Genomic DNA, 17,121 nt, shown 5'->3' on the forward strand with positions numbered 1-17,121 from the left:
ATGGTCCCTTTTGATCTCTCAGCAGATTAGGGAATGGCTTTCATTAGAAACGTTCAAGAACAGGTTAGACCACCATCTGCCGCTGATGCTATTGACATTGCTGAACTTGCCTCAGTGTAGATGGTCTCTTCCAGGCCTGTATTTCTATGGCAACTTATGGGTTTTCATAGCTTTCTGAGGAATGGTTCAATTATTGGTTTGAACTCCAAAACACAAAGACATACGTGTTGTCTGATTTCATAGCTGTGCGATGTGCCCAGAGCTACAGCAAGTATGTGGCAAGTCTGAAAAGTCAGGGATTCACTGATGAAAGTCTGTTCTATTTTTCTCTGCAAGCGTTATGGTTTATTACTTTACCTGGACACCTCCTTACTCAGGCACTCAATAGTTTGCACACCCAAGTTGCCTCAGCCTGCACTCAGAAGTGTGGGACTTCTGCTGGGGACTCATGAGGAAGCCAACCCTACATTATACCTTAAATTTATTAGGCAATTGAACAAAAAAAATCTGTTTCCTGAGTGTCCTTGATGAAGATCCAGCAGAAGAACATTTAAAATGTGATTATTTACATAAACCAGCAACTTTGGTAGTCTTGGCCAAAGATATACAAAAGATGTAACACCTATGCAAAGGTTTTAGTTTCTTGAGATATCTCAGGAAAGAAGCCTTCTTTTCAAGGCACACCTGCAAAGTGGAGGTGGTATTCTCAGAGTGGAGATTTAATGGTGGTGAACCATTATGTGTTACATAATGATACTTTTCTCATTAATCATGTAGGTATTACTTGCCTAGAGTTATCTGGAGCTATTAATTAGTACAATCTTCCACATTGGCTTGGGCTGTTTTACATAGATCTTGTGATAGCGACTGTCAGATTACCAGTGCTCCTAAACTGGAATCCAGTCTTTTTCCATGGCCATTTCTGAAAGCTGTTGGTCTGCTCAGATAATAGCTTGTCGAGCATAGCAGTCCAGTTAATGCAAGAAAAGGGAGATGCTTGCATCTAGAATCATGCAGCATGAAGCACTGTGGTTTCATGGGGATTTTAATGTTGTAGAGACAAAAGAGGAGCAGGCAGATGAAATTATGCAACTCCTTTTTCATTAACACCAAGCAAAAGGTGAGTGCAGGCACTTAAAATATTTTGGCTGAACAACTGCAAAGAATAATGTAAAGCTTATTATCAAGACATACCTTACATCCATTGTAAAGATATAAGGCATCAACCATAAAGCATCACTGCCATATCAAGTTTTGTTTCTGCAAATAAGGCTAAAAGTTGAAAAAAGCAAAAGAAGATTGCGGTTTTAAGGAAATCTGTAGTTCTTGTCTCACCTCTCCCAAGGCTTGTGCTTTGTCAGCCTGCAATCCAAACTACTGCTGTGTACTGTTTTTTGACTACCCCAACCGCCCTGAACCCTGGCACCAGTTGAAATGGGCATTAAATGGCCATATCAACCAGGTCCTTACATCTGTTTTGCCTTTCTGTCTGATGCTGGATCCCAATGGGGGAACAAAATCCACAATAAGACTGAAATACTCAGCTCGGGTGACCCCTGCATGCAGTAGAGCATTTATCTGCAGTGGCAGTAGTGAGAGGAAAACACCTCCAGGGCTAATGTAGCCTTGTAGCTCAGTAGAGTATTGTCACTGCTAGTACCAGGCCACAGGCTTTCTGCTGACTTTGTAAGGCCTCAGGACTGAGGCTTGTCAGGATTGCTTTGTCTGAACTTGCCTTAACCTGCCTCCAGCTGTCCCTTCGTTTGTTTAGCTGTGAAAGCAATTTTTCTAATGACTAGGAAATCAGGTGTAATTGTAGGATTTGAAGTCCAATGAAGTGAAACAAGATATAAAGTTGGGAGCAAACACAAAAGCACCCCTAAACAAGCAAAAAATAAGGAAAAAGAAACAAACAACATCAACATCATGGTCATCCTAGCAAAGGACCTGGGATGCTGACAGCTGGCAACATTTCCTCAACTACCCCCATTGCAACCACTGACTGTTAGACCCAGAGGACCAGTGCAAGTGTAAGCATAATGTCAAAAAAAGGGGTAGATAGTAGGAAGTATGCATATATCAATTTTACCTTATTGGGTTTTTTTCCTGTAGTAGTGTAGTTGTATTCTTTTCTCACCTCTCGTCTCTCCTCTCGTAATTAGATCTAGACTAATAATAATTCAAATGCTAGACTGTTAAAATTTACACTAACAATAAATTCCTGACTTTACATACAAGGTGTGTCTCCTTTTTGCTTATAACAAGCTTTTGAGTGTAACACTAGTTCAACTAGAAATGACCAGTGAGACAGGACAGTAGTGCAGAAGTTACATTCTGGCATTGCTACTACTAGGTGGGACCCCAGCAACCTGTCCAAGTGCTCCTGTCCCTCTGAAAACTCACCTCCTTCATAGCAAGTGCTTGGCAGCAAGCTGGCTTTCTGTCAGTGGGTTAACTACCCAGAGCACCTGTAACAGGGCACAATCCCTTGCATTTTGCAGAAATAATCCTGCTGACATACTTGGTCATGCTCCCTCCTCATGTTCCTGTTTTCTGAGAAGGCCTTACAGATACTTCTATTCTTTTAATTTTATTTAAAAGGACAGATATACATTTTACCAAAGATGATTGTCAAGCCCAGGACCTAGGAAAGCATCCAAAGAAGCAGTATGGAGAAACCATAGCTGGAAGGTTTCAATGGTTACTTTAATTCATTTCTAAATAATATGGAAAATGGACTTTCTTGGTACTCAGGTATCGGAGTCCAGTGTCTAAAATGGAAAGCACAACCCCTCTACAAGAGAGGCTTGCAAGAGCAAAGTCAAGCTAGTCCCTAAATGATGCAATGTAAAAAGGGGTAATTCGTGGAATCAGCTGGTGTAGTTAAGAACTTGCCTATGTGAATATTACAATTAGTCACTGTGTTTAAAACATTTGCCTTGAGGGAGAGGGAAATGTCTGTATTGCAAGATACTGTAAGGTGAACAAACTTAAATTACCTCAGTGTAATGTCTCTGTGTAGACATAGCCTTAGAGCACATACTCTTTAGGCTTGACCTAGTTCAGTATAGGTCAAGCACATAATGAAAAATGCTAAGTGGAATTCACAGTGACACTGCTGTGGAGTAGCAGGGGTATGTCTTCCTGAAAAGCACCATTAAACATGCCCCTTCAGAAATGCAAATTCTGTGCTTGCCTCCTTTCAGGCAGTGTTCAAGAACGCATGTAGGCAGACATGCAAATGTGTTGATCGTTATTCTGCTTAATGTGCTCCAAATCTATTATTGGTCTTCTGTGCACATACAGAGCCATATTTAAATCTTATTAAAATGGCTGTATGTCAACAATAACTCTGCTAAAGTCAGTGTAGTTACTTCACATTTAATGGCAGAGAGGTTATCATTTCAGTTCACGCTATGCAGGACCACAGAAAACATCCAAGCCTTATAAAGTCATCACTGTATAGAGAACTTCATGGAAAAATTACTGGCAAATGTTAAAAAAGAAACTTTGCTTAGAAAATGTTCAGCCCATGCACTGTATAATAAGAAACAGGTAAGTTAAGTGTTTGGATATCATTATAGTGAAAAATTTGTTATACTGAGTTCATTTCACATCTTTTTCATGTGTTTCTTTATAAATATTTTTACACAGAGGAAGTAAATAAACACAAAGGTAAAATGTTTTTGTTTGAAATCTACATGCTATCTCATAAATTTGCAATGCAAGTACTAAAAAAATAACTGGTCGAACAGAGCGTGATTTAACACACATTTTATAAAGACAATGTAACAAGAGGTATGCAACACACTGTATTCCATTCCACAATGCATACTGCTTGTTCAGCAAAGTGCTGAAAGCTGCATCCCTTTGTATTCATTAATGAACCAGTTTCTGGTGAGTGTGTAGGCAAACAATAAAAAGGCATTGGCAAATTGGAGGCTATTTTAACCACACATACAAAATGGCTATGTAGGTGCATAGAATGGTAACACAGAAGTAAACATGGAAGTGAAATAATTTCAAATGTCAATGTGTTTTTACAAAATGTCAGGTTCCCTAAAGCTGAATAAAAGAGAAGCCCACATGAAAAGCAGAATGTCAACACTGTTTTGACGACAGTGAAACCAGTAAACCTGCTAATAAGACCAAGCCAGCAAAAATCCATAGTAAATGATGACTGAACTTTCAGAAAGGTGTATGCACTTACCGTGATCATTCAGTACAGTAACAGTACTTCAAGGTATAAGTATGGATGGAGTAGGAAAATATAATACAAACAATAAAAAGCTGATGCCATCAATGCATTTGTAGAGTCTTCCATCAATCTCTGCATTTCAAAATGCTGCAATCAGCATTATCAAGAAAGATACTGAGACCTACATACTATGGAGCTGATGGTGGGGGAAAAGAAGAAATTCTGTCTTTTCAAAATAGGATATGAGTAAGTCCTGATGGCTCATGGCCTTTAACTGATTTGCTTTCTTGTCTGTTCAATGGTACACATCCCCTGCAAAGAGAGGTGCTGAATATTTGGGAAAACAAAATTCCTAAAATGTAGCAAAGAATGAGGCAAATGCTATTATGAAGAAAACTATCAAAACCTAGTACTTGGAATGCCACTGTTGAGTCAAGCATGCTGGGAAACTGTAACTGTAGATGTGGATTTCCAGTCTTAGTCATTGAGGGATAGAAAACACTTTTGCCGTAGGGACTTTTTTTCACCTTTGACATTTGTTTTTGAAATTTACTCAAGAAAATGTATGGAATTTTCATTCTTATCTGGAAAATTTATTTTTTGTTTAGATTGTCTCCTAGAAACTGTTCCTTGTTCCTCATGTGTCATCATAATGAAACTGCAAAATGAAAGATTAATTTGTCACAGTAGATTTGCTTCAAACACAGATTGGCTACATTTTGATCTTACCCGATCAGAACACCTTTCCTGTTTTGTTTGGTTTTCTCTCTCAGGCATGTAAAAAAAGCCAGATTCCTTACTCTACATGGACTTCTATTGTGACCCCCATTTATACAAAGCACTAATGCAGATGTTGGATTCATATTATTAAAACCTCCGTATACTTCATATACTTAAAATCTCCCTAAACATTTTGAAACAATGATCACTGTTTTTAACAGTTTAAGGCTGTCAGTATGCTTTGGGGTGAGGACAGATAAGATCCTGAAAACAAGATTATGTCACTGAAGTTCAAGGAGAGGTCAAGAATAGGTCTACACATGGCTTTCTGGGTCAGGTTTCTCCAAACACAACTGTATTTGCCACTCAGACCTATTTTTGTGGATGAAAACTGCTATGTTGTGCCTTTCTGAAAGAGGAACTAAGAAGTATGTATGAAATCAGAAGTGAAAGAGAGGACTGCATAATTTTTCCTTGCCTCTAACAATTTTGTTTTGATCTGAAAAACACAATGGCCACAAAGAAACCGGCTGCATGACTAAGGATAAAAACTAAGGGTGGTTAAAAATTTGTTCAGTTTAAGAAGTCTTCTGATATAGAAGAAGAAAAATATTTTCTAAATTATTACATGATAGTATTGTCCTTCTTTCACAAGCTTTTACAAAGAGCTTGTCAGTGAAAGAGCTTATGAGAGAGGTTGAAATGGAACAAAGAAAGATCTATAGTGTTGGCATCTGCGGACTGTGCCTACTTTTTATCTGCCCCTGAGAGAACATTTCCCTTTCACCTGACCCAGCAAGCATTTATTTAAGAACAGAACATATATCTATTTTAAAATGAAAAGAAACAAATATATGCAAAATTCTTCTTTACAAATGAATTTAAAAATCTGTAATTTGTTCAATTAATCATGCTGCTTTCTTGACTGTTGTTAAAACAGGGACCATAAGCCACTTTTAACATTCCGTTTCTGTGGATGCATTTTCTTGCCTAGCTTTCTGTTCTTCTGTTGCACTGCCAAATGCTACCACCAAGTTAGTTACACTGCTGGCATGTCCTGGTCTATTTAATTTGTCCTTTACAGACTTGGTTTTCCGAGAATGGCTGTGCAAACTCTTTGACCGTACTGATGGGAACCCAGAAGTCCTTTCTGGCTTTACTGATAGTAAATTCTCTTTCTCAGCCTTGACAGTGGCAGGCATTGAGGTGTAAGAGGCACTCATACCTGCTTCACCAACATCACTGTCATCATCTGTGTCCGTCTGTAACTGTTTCTGCTCTGCTTGCCTTTCTGCTTCAGAGATAAACCCAGGGTATTCTGGAGGACGTTCCTGACAAAGTTGCTGCTCAACTTCATACTTCCACTCTGTGGCCCATTGTTCAATTGTAGAAGGGCACACCTGATCCATGATGGTACTATACTCTGTGGTCCAGTTGTTAACTCCTTCAACCAGCTTCCCACCCTGTGCAAATATAAAGCTCCTTGACTTCATCATAGTGGTTTGACAAGCACTGAATGTTTCAGGAGGAAAATAGCGCATTGCTTTAGATTTGTCCAAGGGGTAAGAGATGGTTGCTTCTAACTTGGTACGTTCTACTTTTAACTGAGTGTTCTGAAAATCTGATGTTGGTACTGACTGTCTGTTTGTAACAGCATCCGTCTGGTTTATACTTTGAGGAACCATTCCATCACTCTTGAAAATCCCCTGCTTTTCATCCCCCAAGCCACCTGAACCAGAATGGGGTCTGGAAACATTCTGTGCAATTTCTAATGTAGATTTACTGTAATCTGCTGTGGTGACTGCATTAGTGCTGGAGGTGCTAATGGTGTGGTGTTCTGGAACCAGCATCCTTGGGTCTGCTCCATCTTCTTTGGTACCAATAGAATGGGCTTTTTTACGCAATTCCATGGCTGGTGACATAGGAGTTGTACTGTCATCATATGTTAACTCATCACCACCGACATGGTACCTATACATGCTGTAGCCATCAGAGCTGTTAACACTGCTTTGCCTTAGGAGATATGCAGCATCACACTCAGACGAAGCCCGTGAGCGTGTACATGTCAGCTCTGACTTGTCAATACCTGCCAGCTTCTCAAGAGCATTCACCATCCGACCAGATAGTTCTTCCAGTTGAGAGAGTCGAAGGTCGACTGTTTGAAGTGAAGCTTTCATAAAATGTTCTCTTTCATTCACTTCTTCTAGCCTCATAGACATATTTTCAACTCTGTTGGGTATAAAAGAGGAAGCACAGAACAGAAGCTGTGGAATGGTGCAGTAACCCCTTACAGGCACCCAGCTAGTGATTTCTTCGTAAGGCAGACTGTTGGGCTATGTATCATGCATACCCTTTTTTTCTTATGTGCAGCATCAAAAGCATGCATGTTTTCTTGTTCCCTATGCTTTCCATACACCATATTAGAGGGCCATTTGAACTTTGACCTTATTTACATGCTAGGAGAGCATAAGAGTTGCAGCCCTTAGGGACAGCCTACTACTGACGTTTCTGACTGTGCCACCCACTTCATGTTCAGTGGTCCTCTTTCACTGTGAAGCATCAAGTAATTATACGAAAACCACTTTCTAATGACATGCTTACAGGATGACTTAAAATAGCATCAAGGCATGGTGTAAAACAGGTTTAGCAGCTGTATGAGAGAGAACATATGCTGGTGTGTATGGGATTACTTTAGCTCTTGAAATACCTTTCAATTATGTATCAGCTAAAGGGAGTGGAATTATTGTCTAGTTCCATTAAAATAATACTTTCCCCCATTTTCTTTTATCATTTCTATCATAATGGAAGTGATGGTACCAGAAGAATGTATATAAAAGTAATGCATTAGAATGTGACTTAGAGATCATACATTAGTAAATCAACTGTGGAAATTAAATTAACATTCTTCTGCTCTCACACACAAAAGATGATGAAGCATCTGGAGCAAGAAGCCATGAGAATAAGCAAATCTGCTTTGTGGCCATAGATCATAGTGAATCAGTGAGGCTTACCAGCCCTGCTTTATTCTCTGCCACAGTACCTAGGATTTTGACAAATTGCCATGGATAAATAGTGTGATACAAACTACACAAATACACGTAAGAGATTTCATTTACTTCTCTATTTTCAGACTTCACATATGATAATGCAAGATGTTCAGGGTCTCCCTTCAAAAGAAAAATGTTTATCTGTTAAAGGATTATATGGCTCACAGAGCTACTTCATAAGAAATCTTAAAAGGAAGATAGATAGACAGACAGATCATCAAAATACTGTGAGGCAGGTTAGGTGGAAGAGTACTTAAACTGTGTATCATTTGAATTACAGGGAGAATTTTTCATCATTTCAAGGAAGTGGCAAAAGACCCCATCCTTTGACTTAGAACTACTGACACAATAGGCAGAGCCTTTGGGAACAGTCCTGCCGAGTGACCTGGTAAAAAGGTGCTGCTGACGTTATCACTGTTGGGTGATAATGGGGAAGTTTGTACTGAAAAGCTAAATGCCTTGTTCAGAGCTTCCAAGAGAATCTGTGGCTGAGATTAAAATTCAGCAGTTGTGAGTGCTGGACCCTAGTGTAAACCATAGGTCCAAGTGAAAAATCCTCAGTGCTTTTGTCATTCAGTTCCAACATGATTTTCATGGTTGGATGAGCTGTTGGCAGCTCAAAAAGTAGTAATTTGCTCAAACAGATAAAAAACTATAACTGTGATCTTCAGATGGGTGAGAGGGAAAAAATTCTGCCTGAACAAAACTGTCCTTATACCAAAGCTACCCAAACCAGCAGCCCTAGTGATATACCAGTAGGAACAACAAAAAGCTTACTCTTGCAAGAGATGCACCATCACAAGTATTTACTCAGGATTCAGATCGGCTTCTGAACTGGTGGTGATTTTCTTCAAGATCTGAATCTTTTGTACTTTAACTCAACTTTGGTTGTAATGAAGACATAAAAAAGCAAATATTGTTCCCAAAAAGTGGTGTGGTTTTTTTTTTCTTATAGTAGGTACCTTTCAGAGGTAACTCTGATGCGTTCATCATTAGATGATTGCTCCTCATCCTCTTTTTCCTGGAAGTATTCTTCTACACACTGCTCTTCAAACTCATACAGTTTTTTCAGCTCTTCATCATTCAGAAATAACTCTGTGCAAAACAGAAGAACAGAAAATATGAGTTTTCTTTTCCCGAACTTCTAGCAGTCAATTTAAATTCAATTTAGCAGATTATTTTGAACATATGGCTACTGTAGATTCTACTGCTGCACTAAATGAACAGGTGATTTGGTAATTAGGGAATGAGCGCTTAGCCAAAGATGGCCACAGCCCTGAAGGCAATATGATCATTGCTGTGATTCTGTGATCTGCTTTTGTGACCACTGGGGGCTGTATTTTGTTAATTACCTTTGCACTTTTTAACAGCAGTGCTAGGCATTGAACAAACTGCCTAGATTTTACAGGGACTAAGGAAATCTCTGCCAGTTTGACTGTTCCTTCATTCAAATATTTTTCTTAAAAGGATGCCAGTTATAGCCAATGGATAATCTAATATAACAAATTGTTTCCCAGACATTCTTTGGATAAGAGCTTCAAAAATTTATAATCATGTAAAGAAAATCCAAGGGAAATATAAAATCTTAGGAACAATTCATCCTTTATTTGAATTTGTCTCTTTGTATTTAGAGGAAGTGTCAAATTTACTTTTTTCCTTTTTTTTTTTTTTTTCCTTTTTTAACTCAGAAGCATATTGTGCAGGAATATAATTACAAAACATATTTCCTGTGAAACGTAGAAATACAGGGATAATGGTGAGCATCTGATTATTTCAATGAGGCATATAATGAAAATAATAATAATCAACAAGTATAGAGTATGTTAGGAGAAGCCGCCTCACAGTTCTCTTGTGAAATGACAGATAAATCTCTAACATGGAGAAATAAAAGTGAGGATAATTTTAGACATAGATTGCTCACAATCACAGAGCTGACACTACAGCTGACATTTGAAACTGCAATCGCTTCTTCTCAATTTCCTATTTGCTCTTCCCAACATACGGACTTCGCTAGAACTTGGTAAAACTGGATTAAGTAGATGCCATCTCACTGTTTCAAGAAAGTGTGTTATAGAAAGTCTTTATTAGCAGCACAGCACTGCATATTCTCAGGAGCCCACAGAGCTCAAGAGCTGTTAACTTGGTAGCAATTTTGTCCCATACTGTCTTCTGCAAATACGCTTGACCATCAACATGAACAAAATAGTTCAGCATTGGAAGAGCTGCTGCTTTCTGCTAATACGGTGCAAAGAGCTCAATTTAGAGAAGATTTCTTGCATACTCAGCCCCCTGTCACGCTCATCTGGATCTCCTTCACCCTTCTTGCAGCGGCAGCAGATTCGCTTGATGATTATGTAGATGTGGCTGAAGATAATCATTGGTGGCGGGAGGACAGGTCTGTCATGGAATGTCATGATCAGCTGGTACCTCTGGAACTTCCAGACTTGGTTGGATATTGATTTTACCTCAAAAAAGGTATTGCTGAAAGTGAACATAGGTACGGTTTCTATTAGGCCCCTAAGTTTACTTATCATTGAGCAAGTACTATTTTGAAAAAAGTACCAGCTAAGTACCAACATGAGGCCACATGACTTGCTTGGTTCAGCTCTTTGTTGATGCTGCTGGACTTGCTGAACTGATGAATAACTTGAACTCATGATTTCACTACTCCTTTTCAGGGTAGCAAGGTAGGTGCTCTGCATGCCTTATGTACCACCCAGAACAGTTGTCCTCTTAGACTATTTGCTCCTACTGTATAAAGTCCTTTAAGTGTTAGTGAAAATAAACTTGCGTGTTTTATGAATCACATAATTGGTATTTTGGAGCTTGGTTATGAAGTATTCCTTTTAATACATGTCAGTATTTGATATTACACAAAGTATTAAATCCATGAAAGGTATTGTGTATGCGAAACCCAGAAGCTTCGCATAGTTTACCTTTAATATGCTAATCATTTTGACCTACATAGAAGACTTTTAAAGTTTTCACAAAACGTCCTAAATTCAAACTTTATTCTCTCAAACTTCTGACTTAAAAACATGGTGCATATTCTTGTAAAGGAATTTGGTTTTGGAAGCTATGACCTTACTATTTCTATACCAAAATAAGGTGTGTTATAAAAATGGTTTTTGGTAATTCAGTGGGTAGGAAGGAGTATAAGTGATAGTATTCAATCCAGACATAACAATAGTTAGGGTTACGAAATACCAACTAAGAGAAAGCAGACTTGATGTTCTGTCTTAGATGAAGCTTTTCAAGCTATTTTAAAGCATGCTCAGACAGCTTGCTCCACTTCTATGATGATATTGGCGCTTCCTTTTTTGTATTTTCTGTCCACTTCTTTCCTAACTTTCTGTGCTTTAGAATATCTATATTCACAAAACCAGTTAAAACATCTCTTTGAAATCAGAGAATTCTTGAGTACACATAGCTTTTGGATTCTTTTGGCTAAGTCTACTTGAGATTATTTGGCAACGATAAATGACAATCTCTCCCTCCTGCAACCATGCTGGGATGGCAGGAGTTAACAGCATGACCTACTTCCCAAACTGCTGATTCCTTGGTCCTTCAGCCAATAATAGCTCCCATTGTAAGATTCTTCTTCCCCCTAGGCTGTGACTGGCATTTGAGCACTTTAAAATTCATGACCTTTTAAGCTACATACATCAAATGAAAGACAGGCTTTGTGAGCTGTAGTTTTCTGGGCAAACGATGAGCTATTTTTGTGGTTGTGATACCAGCTACCTATGCCAACAAGCCCTCCAACACTACATGTATATGGGCATCAAAAATGGATCACCTGCTTTTCTCAGGTGGTGTGTTCAGAAAGTCTTACTAGTAAGTAGATATTTCAGCATTTTTTTTTAATTTTTATTTTTTAATACCTACGTCATGACAGGAAAAGCGTGCGACATAACCGTGGGTAGAAAACAAGTGGCATAAATTGATTTAGTTTTACTCCAGAGACGTCTAAATACAGACTTGTGGAGTAACATTAAGAATGTGCATAGTGCACACTGCTTGGACTGGACACAGATCTTGGCAATGTGTAGTCATCCTTTCTCTTGCTTCAAGGCAAGAACTTTTCCTGGGTAGTATAAGAACCTTTAAGGCCCTAATTTCTTTTTCTAAATGAAAAGCAAAACAAGAAGAAAAAAGAAAAAGAAGCCAGATGATGTAGTGGTAGTGGAAATGCCTCCTGCTTTTGATGTTCAGGTTTTCATTCTGCAGTTCTATCGGAGAATCATGTTTGCTAGTGGTTACATGGGCTTCTATCATGTATGTAGCAAGTTTTTCATCTTTCCAGAGCAATCCTGAGGCCTGTCACCATACACTAAATGGTAAGTGGAAGTAGCCAGATTCTCTCATACGCATTACTGCACTCGCTGGCAAATTCAAAGCAACCTTTCCTCCACTTTTTCCCAGAGTATAGACTATTCCAAGTATTTGTCAGTCATGTTCACAGAGTAATTAGACTCTGAGTGCGAATGCAAACCCTTGAAAAATCAGTTAATGGGCTCTGAGAGAAGCTTTATCTAGGCAGTAAGAAAGTAAAGATAGTGCATGATCATATACATACTTGAAGACAGCAATCAGCAGGTTTACCAACAGGATATTTGCTACCAAAAGGTAACAGGCCATAATAGCAGGAGTGAGCCAGGCCCCTGGTATACATGGAGGGAGGCGTTTACCATCATCATCGTAAAGATTGTCCCCACAAGGAGCTGAAGAAAAAACAGGAAATGTATTTTTCACGAATTGCTTGATACTTCAAAACACGATTCACATTTATTTAATGATGACACATGCATAAAATTTACCAAGCTAAACAAATTTTTTCAGTTTATTTCCAATAACAAGTATGTGTATTTTCTACTTCAAATTCTGCTTCTAACTACAGCATACAAAAATAATTTCCCATAATAGTGAACAGAGAGGCAGCTCCAAGTTTACTGTGCAGTGTGGCTTTCTCTTCAAATTCATATGGATATTCTTTTTCTCATAGTAATAGTCTAGGACAAGATCTTAATGTGCATACGTGCATATTAATAGTGCAATTAAAAAAAAAGATCTCCAACCAAACTTGTGTGAATACCTTGCCAAAGATATATAAAGGATTTACTTAGTGGTTCCAGATTGCTGAGCATAAATTAAACCTTTATTGAGGCCATGAGTGTACTAAAGAAGCCTTAATGATCCTGACCAGCTTCACCTGGGCTCTGCACTTACACCCCCTGTGCATACATGTCCCTGCCTGAGCCGTCAGGTGTGCAGGTCTTTCCCCTGCCTTCTGGATGGACCTTGGACCTGTGTTTGTCCCCTGGATGGACCCTTCTTCTGTCTTTGGCCCTGTCTCCTTTTGCCCCTGACTGGGCTCCCTAGATGGACCCTAGACTATTAGTTGTCCCATCTGGGGCTGTTCCTGTTACCAGCAGGTGGCCCTGCTGCCACTTTTGGCCCAATTTCTGTTTCCCTTATTTTTCACAGTAATTCTAAATTTTAGATAAAATTTTAAACCAAAGAGATAAAATTATAACACAAAAATGATATAATAACAGCAAAATAGACTGGTGAGAATGAGACAAAAATTGAGAATATTGATCAAACTGATATAAAATAATGGCCTGAAGAAATCCTAAGAATATATAGGTTGTCCTGGGGTAAAAGCTGTCTTGGAGTTGGGTAAATGCAGCAGGTTTGTTCTGTCTTTAAGTGCAGTGCCAGCGTATCTGATTTCAAATACAAGGCTAACTTTTGGAATCATTTAGTAGCAAGTAAAGTGTTTATGGATCATGTTTACGTGAGTAGACAAACCAGGTTTTTAAGCGTTTTGCAAAAAACCCAGTGCTTCAACCTAAACTGAAAAACACTTCACATGATTTGAAAACAGACTAATCTTATTTACTGTGGACTGAAAAAGATATTTAAACTATGATTAATAAAATATATTTTACTTGGTTTTCAAACATCAGACCTACATTGTTCCTGTTTATCATAAGAAAAGTATAACAGGAAAGTCAAGCAAATCGTAATATTATTCACGTGGACCAATGAAAGTACTACCAAAGAAACACAAACAGTGTTTCTTTGGCAGTATCTAGGCAATCAAAGGGAATGAGTTATACCATGACACACATGCGTCATAATTTAAAAAAAGGATTATTTTACTGTCAATATACTAGAAACAAGTCATAGCAACCACATAAACTCAATTAAAACTTCTGATCTGCAGTCTGTGTTAAAATAAAATATTTTTCCTCGACTTCTTTTCAAATGAAACTATTACAGTAGAAAAACAAGATTCAGACTTGAATATTGGATGAGCCCTATAATTAAAATATCAGTATCTAGTGAAGAAAAAAATTAATGAACATATCCAGCTAAATGAGATAATCGGCTCTTCAGAGAGACTTACGATTAATTTCCATGGCATAGACTGAACAGCATTCCAAAGGAACAAAATAGAAAAGGAGGCAGGGAGAGAAAGAAAGAAAACAATAGAATAATACAGGAAAAAACACCAACGAAAAAATGATTGAAAATACAGTTTTGCCGCCAAGAAAAGATAAGCAACTCAAATGTCAGAACAGTAGAGGCATATGCTTAGAAACAATGTCTTTGTTAAAAATGCCTTGCATTCTGCAATTTCCTTTTCATGTTGTCTTCCCCAAATGTTACATACGGCAGTGAATTCATGATAATAATAAATCACAAAATGCTTCTGGCAGATGATCATTTAAATATACAGGATATTTCAGGCAAGTAAACAAAACTGGTGGTCACCATGAACACAAAACAACTCAACATTATCACACAAAATCATTGTTTTAGCTGTTATGAAAACATTTCCTCCTTTTTTTTCCTTTTTTTTTTTTTTTTTTTTTTTTTTTAAGAACCACCCTGGCTTTGAGTCTGCCAGCTGTCTGTATTGAATCACTATGTTTCTACGTGGCATGTTAATAATCATGATACTGATGTTATTACAGTTTACAATATCATTAAAGCCCATTTTGACTACCAGTACTACTTGCTTGCCAACCACTACATGGCGGTTTTACGAAAAATCACACTATTGAAATAAAGTCAGCTAGGCTTCTCTGTTGTTTAAGAATATGTTGTTGTTGCATACTAGATGCCATTAACTTCTTGCTCATGGACATCTAAATGGAGTGAACCAGACAAGAGCATCCTGGGTTGCACTAGGAAAAGTGTTACCAGCAAGTTCAGGGAGATAATTATTCACATTTACTCAGCTCTGGTGAAACCACATCTGGACTTGGGTGTCTAGTTCTGGGCTCCTCCATAGAAATCAGACATGGACATACTAGAAAGACTGCAGTAAAGGGATAATTTAGCCTGGAGAAGAGAAGGGTCAAGGGAGATCTTACCAATGTTATAAATACCTGATGGTGGGTGGGAGTAAAGAAGACAGAACCAGACTCTTCTCAGAGGTATCATCCAGTGAAAGGAAAAGAGGCAGTGGTCAAAGACAGAAATACAGGGAAATTCCATTTAAACCAGGTTGTCCAGAAAGGCTTCACAATCTTCAGCGTTCAAGATATTAAAATCCTGACTGGACAGTCCATGAGCAACCTGCTCTAATTTACCCTGCTTTGAGCAGCAAAGTTCCACTAGATGATCTCCAAAGGTGCCTTCCAACCTCAGCAATTCCTATCGTCAGTGAAGCTATTGACAAAAGTCCAAACACCTTCTATCAGATGGAAAACTTGATGTAATATTTTTCCATAAATTCTTTAAACTCGTGGGGCTTGCAAAACTACCCATAAGCACTTCACACAGAGTCAGGTTTGACTGCCCATAGCAATCACTCCTCAGTGACTTCTGAGGTTGCTTTTGTGGTGTGTTTACAGAGAATCACGGAAAGGTCAGAGTGAAAACTTCTTATTGAAAGCAAAAAGATCTTCAGAATTCAGTCCATAGATTTCTAGATAGAAGAAATTTACAGAATAATTGTAATGCAGTCTAATTATACTAGTAGAACTCCTTGTGTAGCCACTTTTATTTCAATATTAAAGAAACAACAAAACAGTATGTTTCCAGGTTAGCTTACGGTTTAGCTGACACAGCAAAGCTTCTGACCTGGGAAGGTTAGGGAGCAAATAGCTGGATTGAAGTTGTGTAACTGGAAAACTCAATCTTTTTTTCCCTAAAATCTTTTGTGCTGCTGAAGAAAGATTTCTAATTCAAAGGATGCTGAGTGGATAACTGAGAAATGACTGGAAACATGAGAGTAGTCTGGGACACCACTTACACTAAAGATATGAGTATTGTTGGTAAGGTGTGAGTTTTGGTTTATAAAGAAAGAAAACTATCTACATTGGCAAACATTCTTTAGTCAAAGTGAAGTAGGATTTGAATACACATTATGAGCCACAAAGGTAAGGGATACCCTGTTACAGTTTATTCTTCCCCATGGGAGAATTAACCCACTTGAGGAATCCTGAGCTTATTCTGGCTCACATGTGCACTGAAACTGCAATATCAGACAATAAATGACTGGCTTGACCTTTTATTTGTCAAGAGTAATTTACTGCATTGTAAGTTACTTTAATGAGACAAGCATTCGTAAGGAAAATGAAGATCATAAGATCTTTGCAACAGTGTACACTTCAGAAACAGACTAATGACATTTTGTTCCTTTCTAAGCAATTAAAGTACACTTTAATGACATTTGGTATAAAGGTTTCTCATGATGATGGATCTTTATGGTTTTTTAACTTAGACCTCACAATTTTTTCAGCTTTCACCATTTGTCAATATATGCAGATTAATAAAATAACACATACACAATGCTGAAATAGCAGCTTATATTATTTCAGATAAAGTGCAAACTATGTGAGATGTGAACTAGAGGAGGCCAGCTGCATGTTTGACTGCCTATACAAATTTCAAATATTAACACAAAACTAGCAGTAACAAGACAGCTTCCATTTCCTCTAAAATACCAACAGTTATTTTTTTAAACTATGCAGCTTTTATATGAGAAAGGCTATTTTCACACCCAAAGCAAATCAAGTGGAGTTTTCCTTTTTTGTTTTGTTTTGGTTTTCCACAGGTGTAGAAGAGAAGAATATGAGTGATTCATGAAATGGAAACATTTCTGGAAAGTAGATAAATGTATCAATGGGAGTGAAA

General features: G+C 38.0%; 1 protein-coding gene across 1 annotated transcript in view; it reads right to left on the reverse strand.

The window, feature by feature from the left end:
• Positions 1-5,874: 5,874 nt before the first annotated feature.
• Positions 5,875-17,121, reverse strand: part of TRPM1 (transient receptor potential cation channel subfamily M member 1) — a 49,206-nt gene continuing 37,959 nt past the window's right edge. Inside the window, exons 24-27 of the mRNA XM_086471347.1 lie at positions 12,545-12,689; positions 10,247-10,446; positions 8,928-9,060; positions 5,875-7,147 (exon numbers count right to left, since the gene is read on the reverse strand). Of these exons, the coding sequence (XP_086327473.1) occupies positions 5,875-7,147; positions 8,928-9,060; positions 10,247-10,446; positions 12,545-12,689 (1,751 nt within the window). The remainder of the gene's footprint in view (positions 7,148-8,927; positions 9,061-10,246; positions 10,447-12,544; positions 12,690-17,121) is intronic.

Source organism: Leptosomus discolor, chromosome 11, assembly GCF_034619465.1.
Source record: "Leptosomus discolor isolate bLepDis1 chromosome 11, bLepDis1.hap2, whole genome shotgun sequence".
Classification (NCBI taxonomy): Eukaryota; Metazoa; Chordata; class Aves; order Leptosomiformes; family Leptosomidae; genus Leptosomus; species Leptosomus discolor.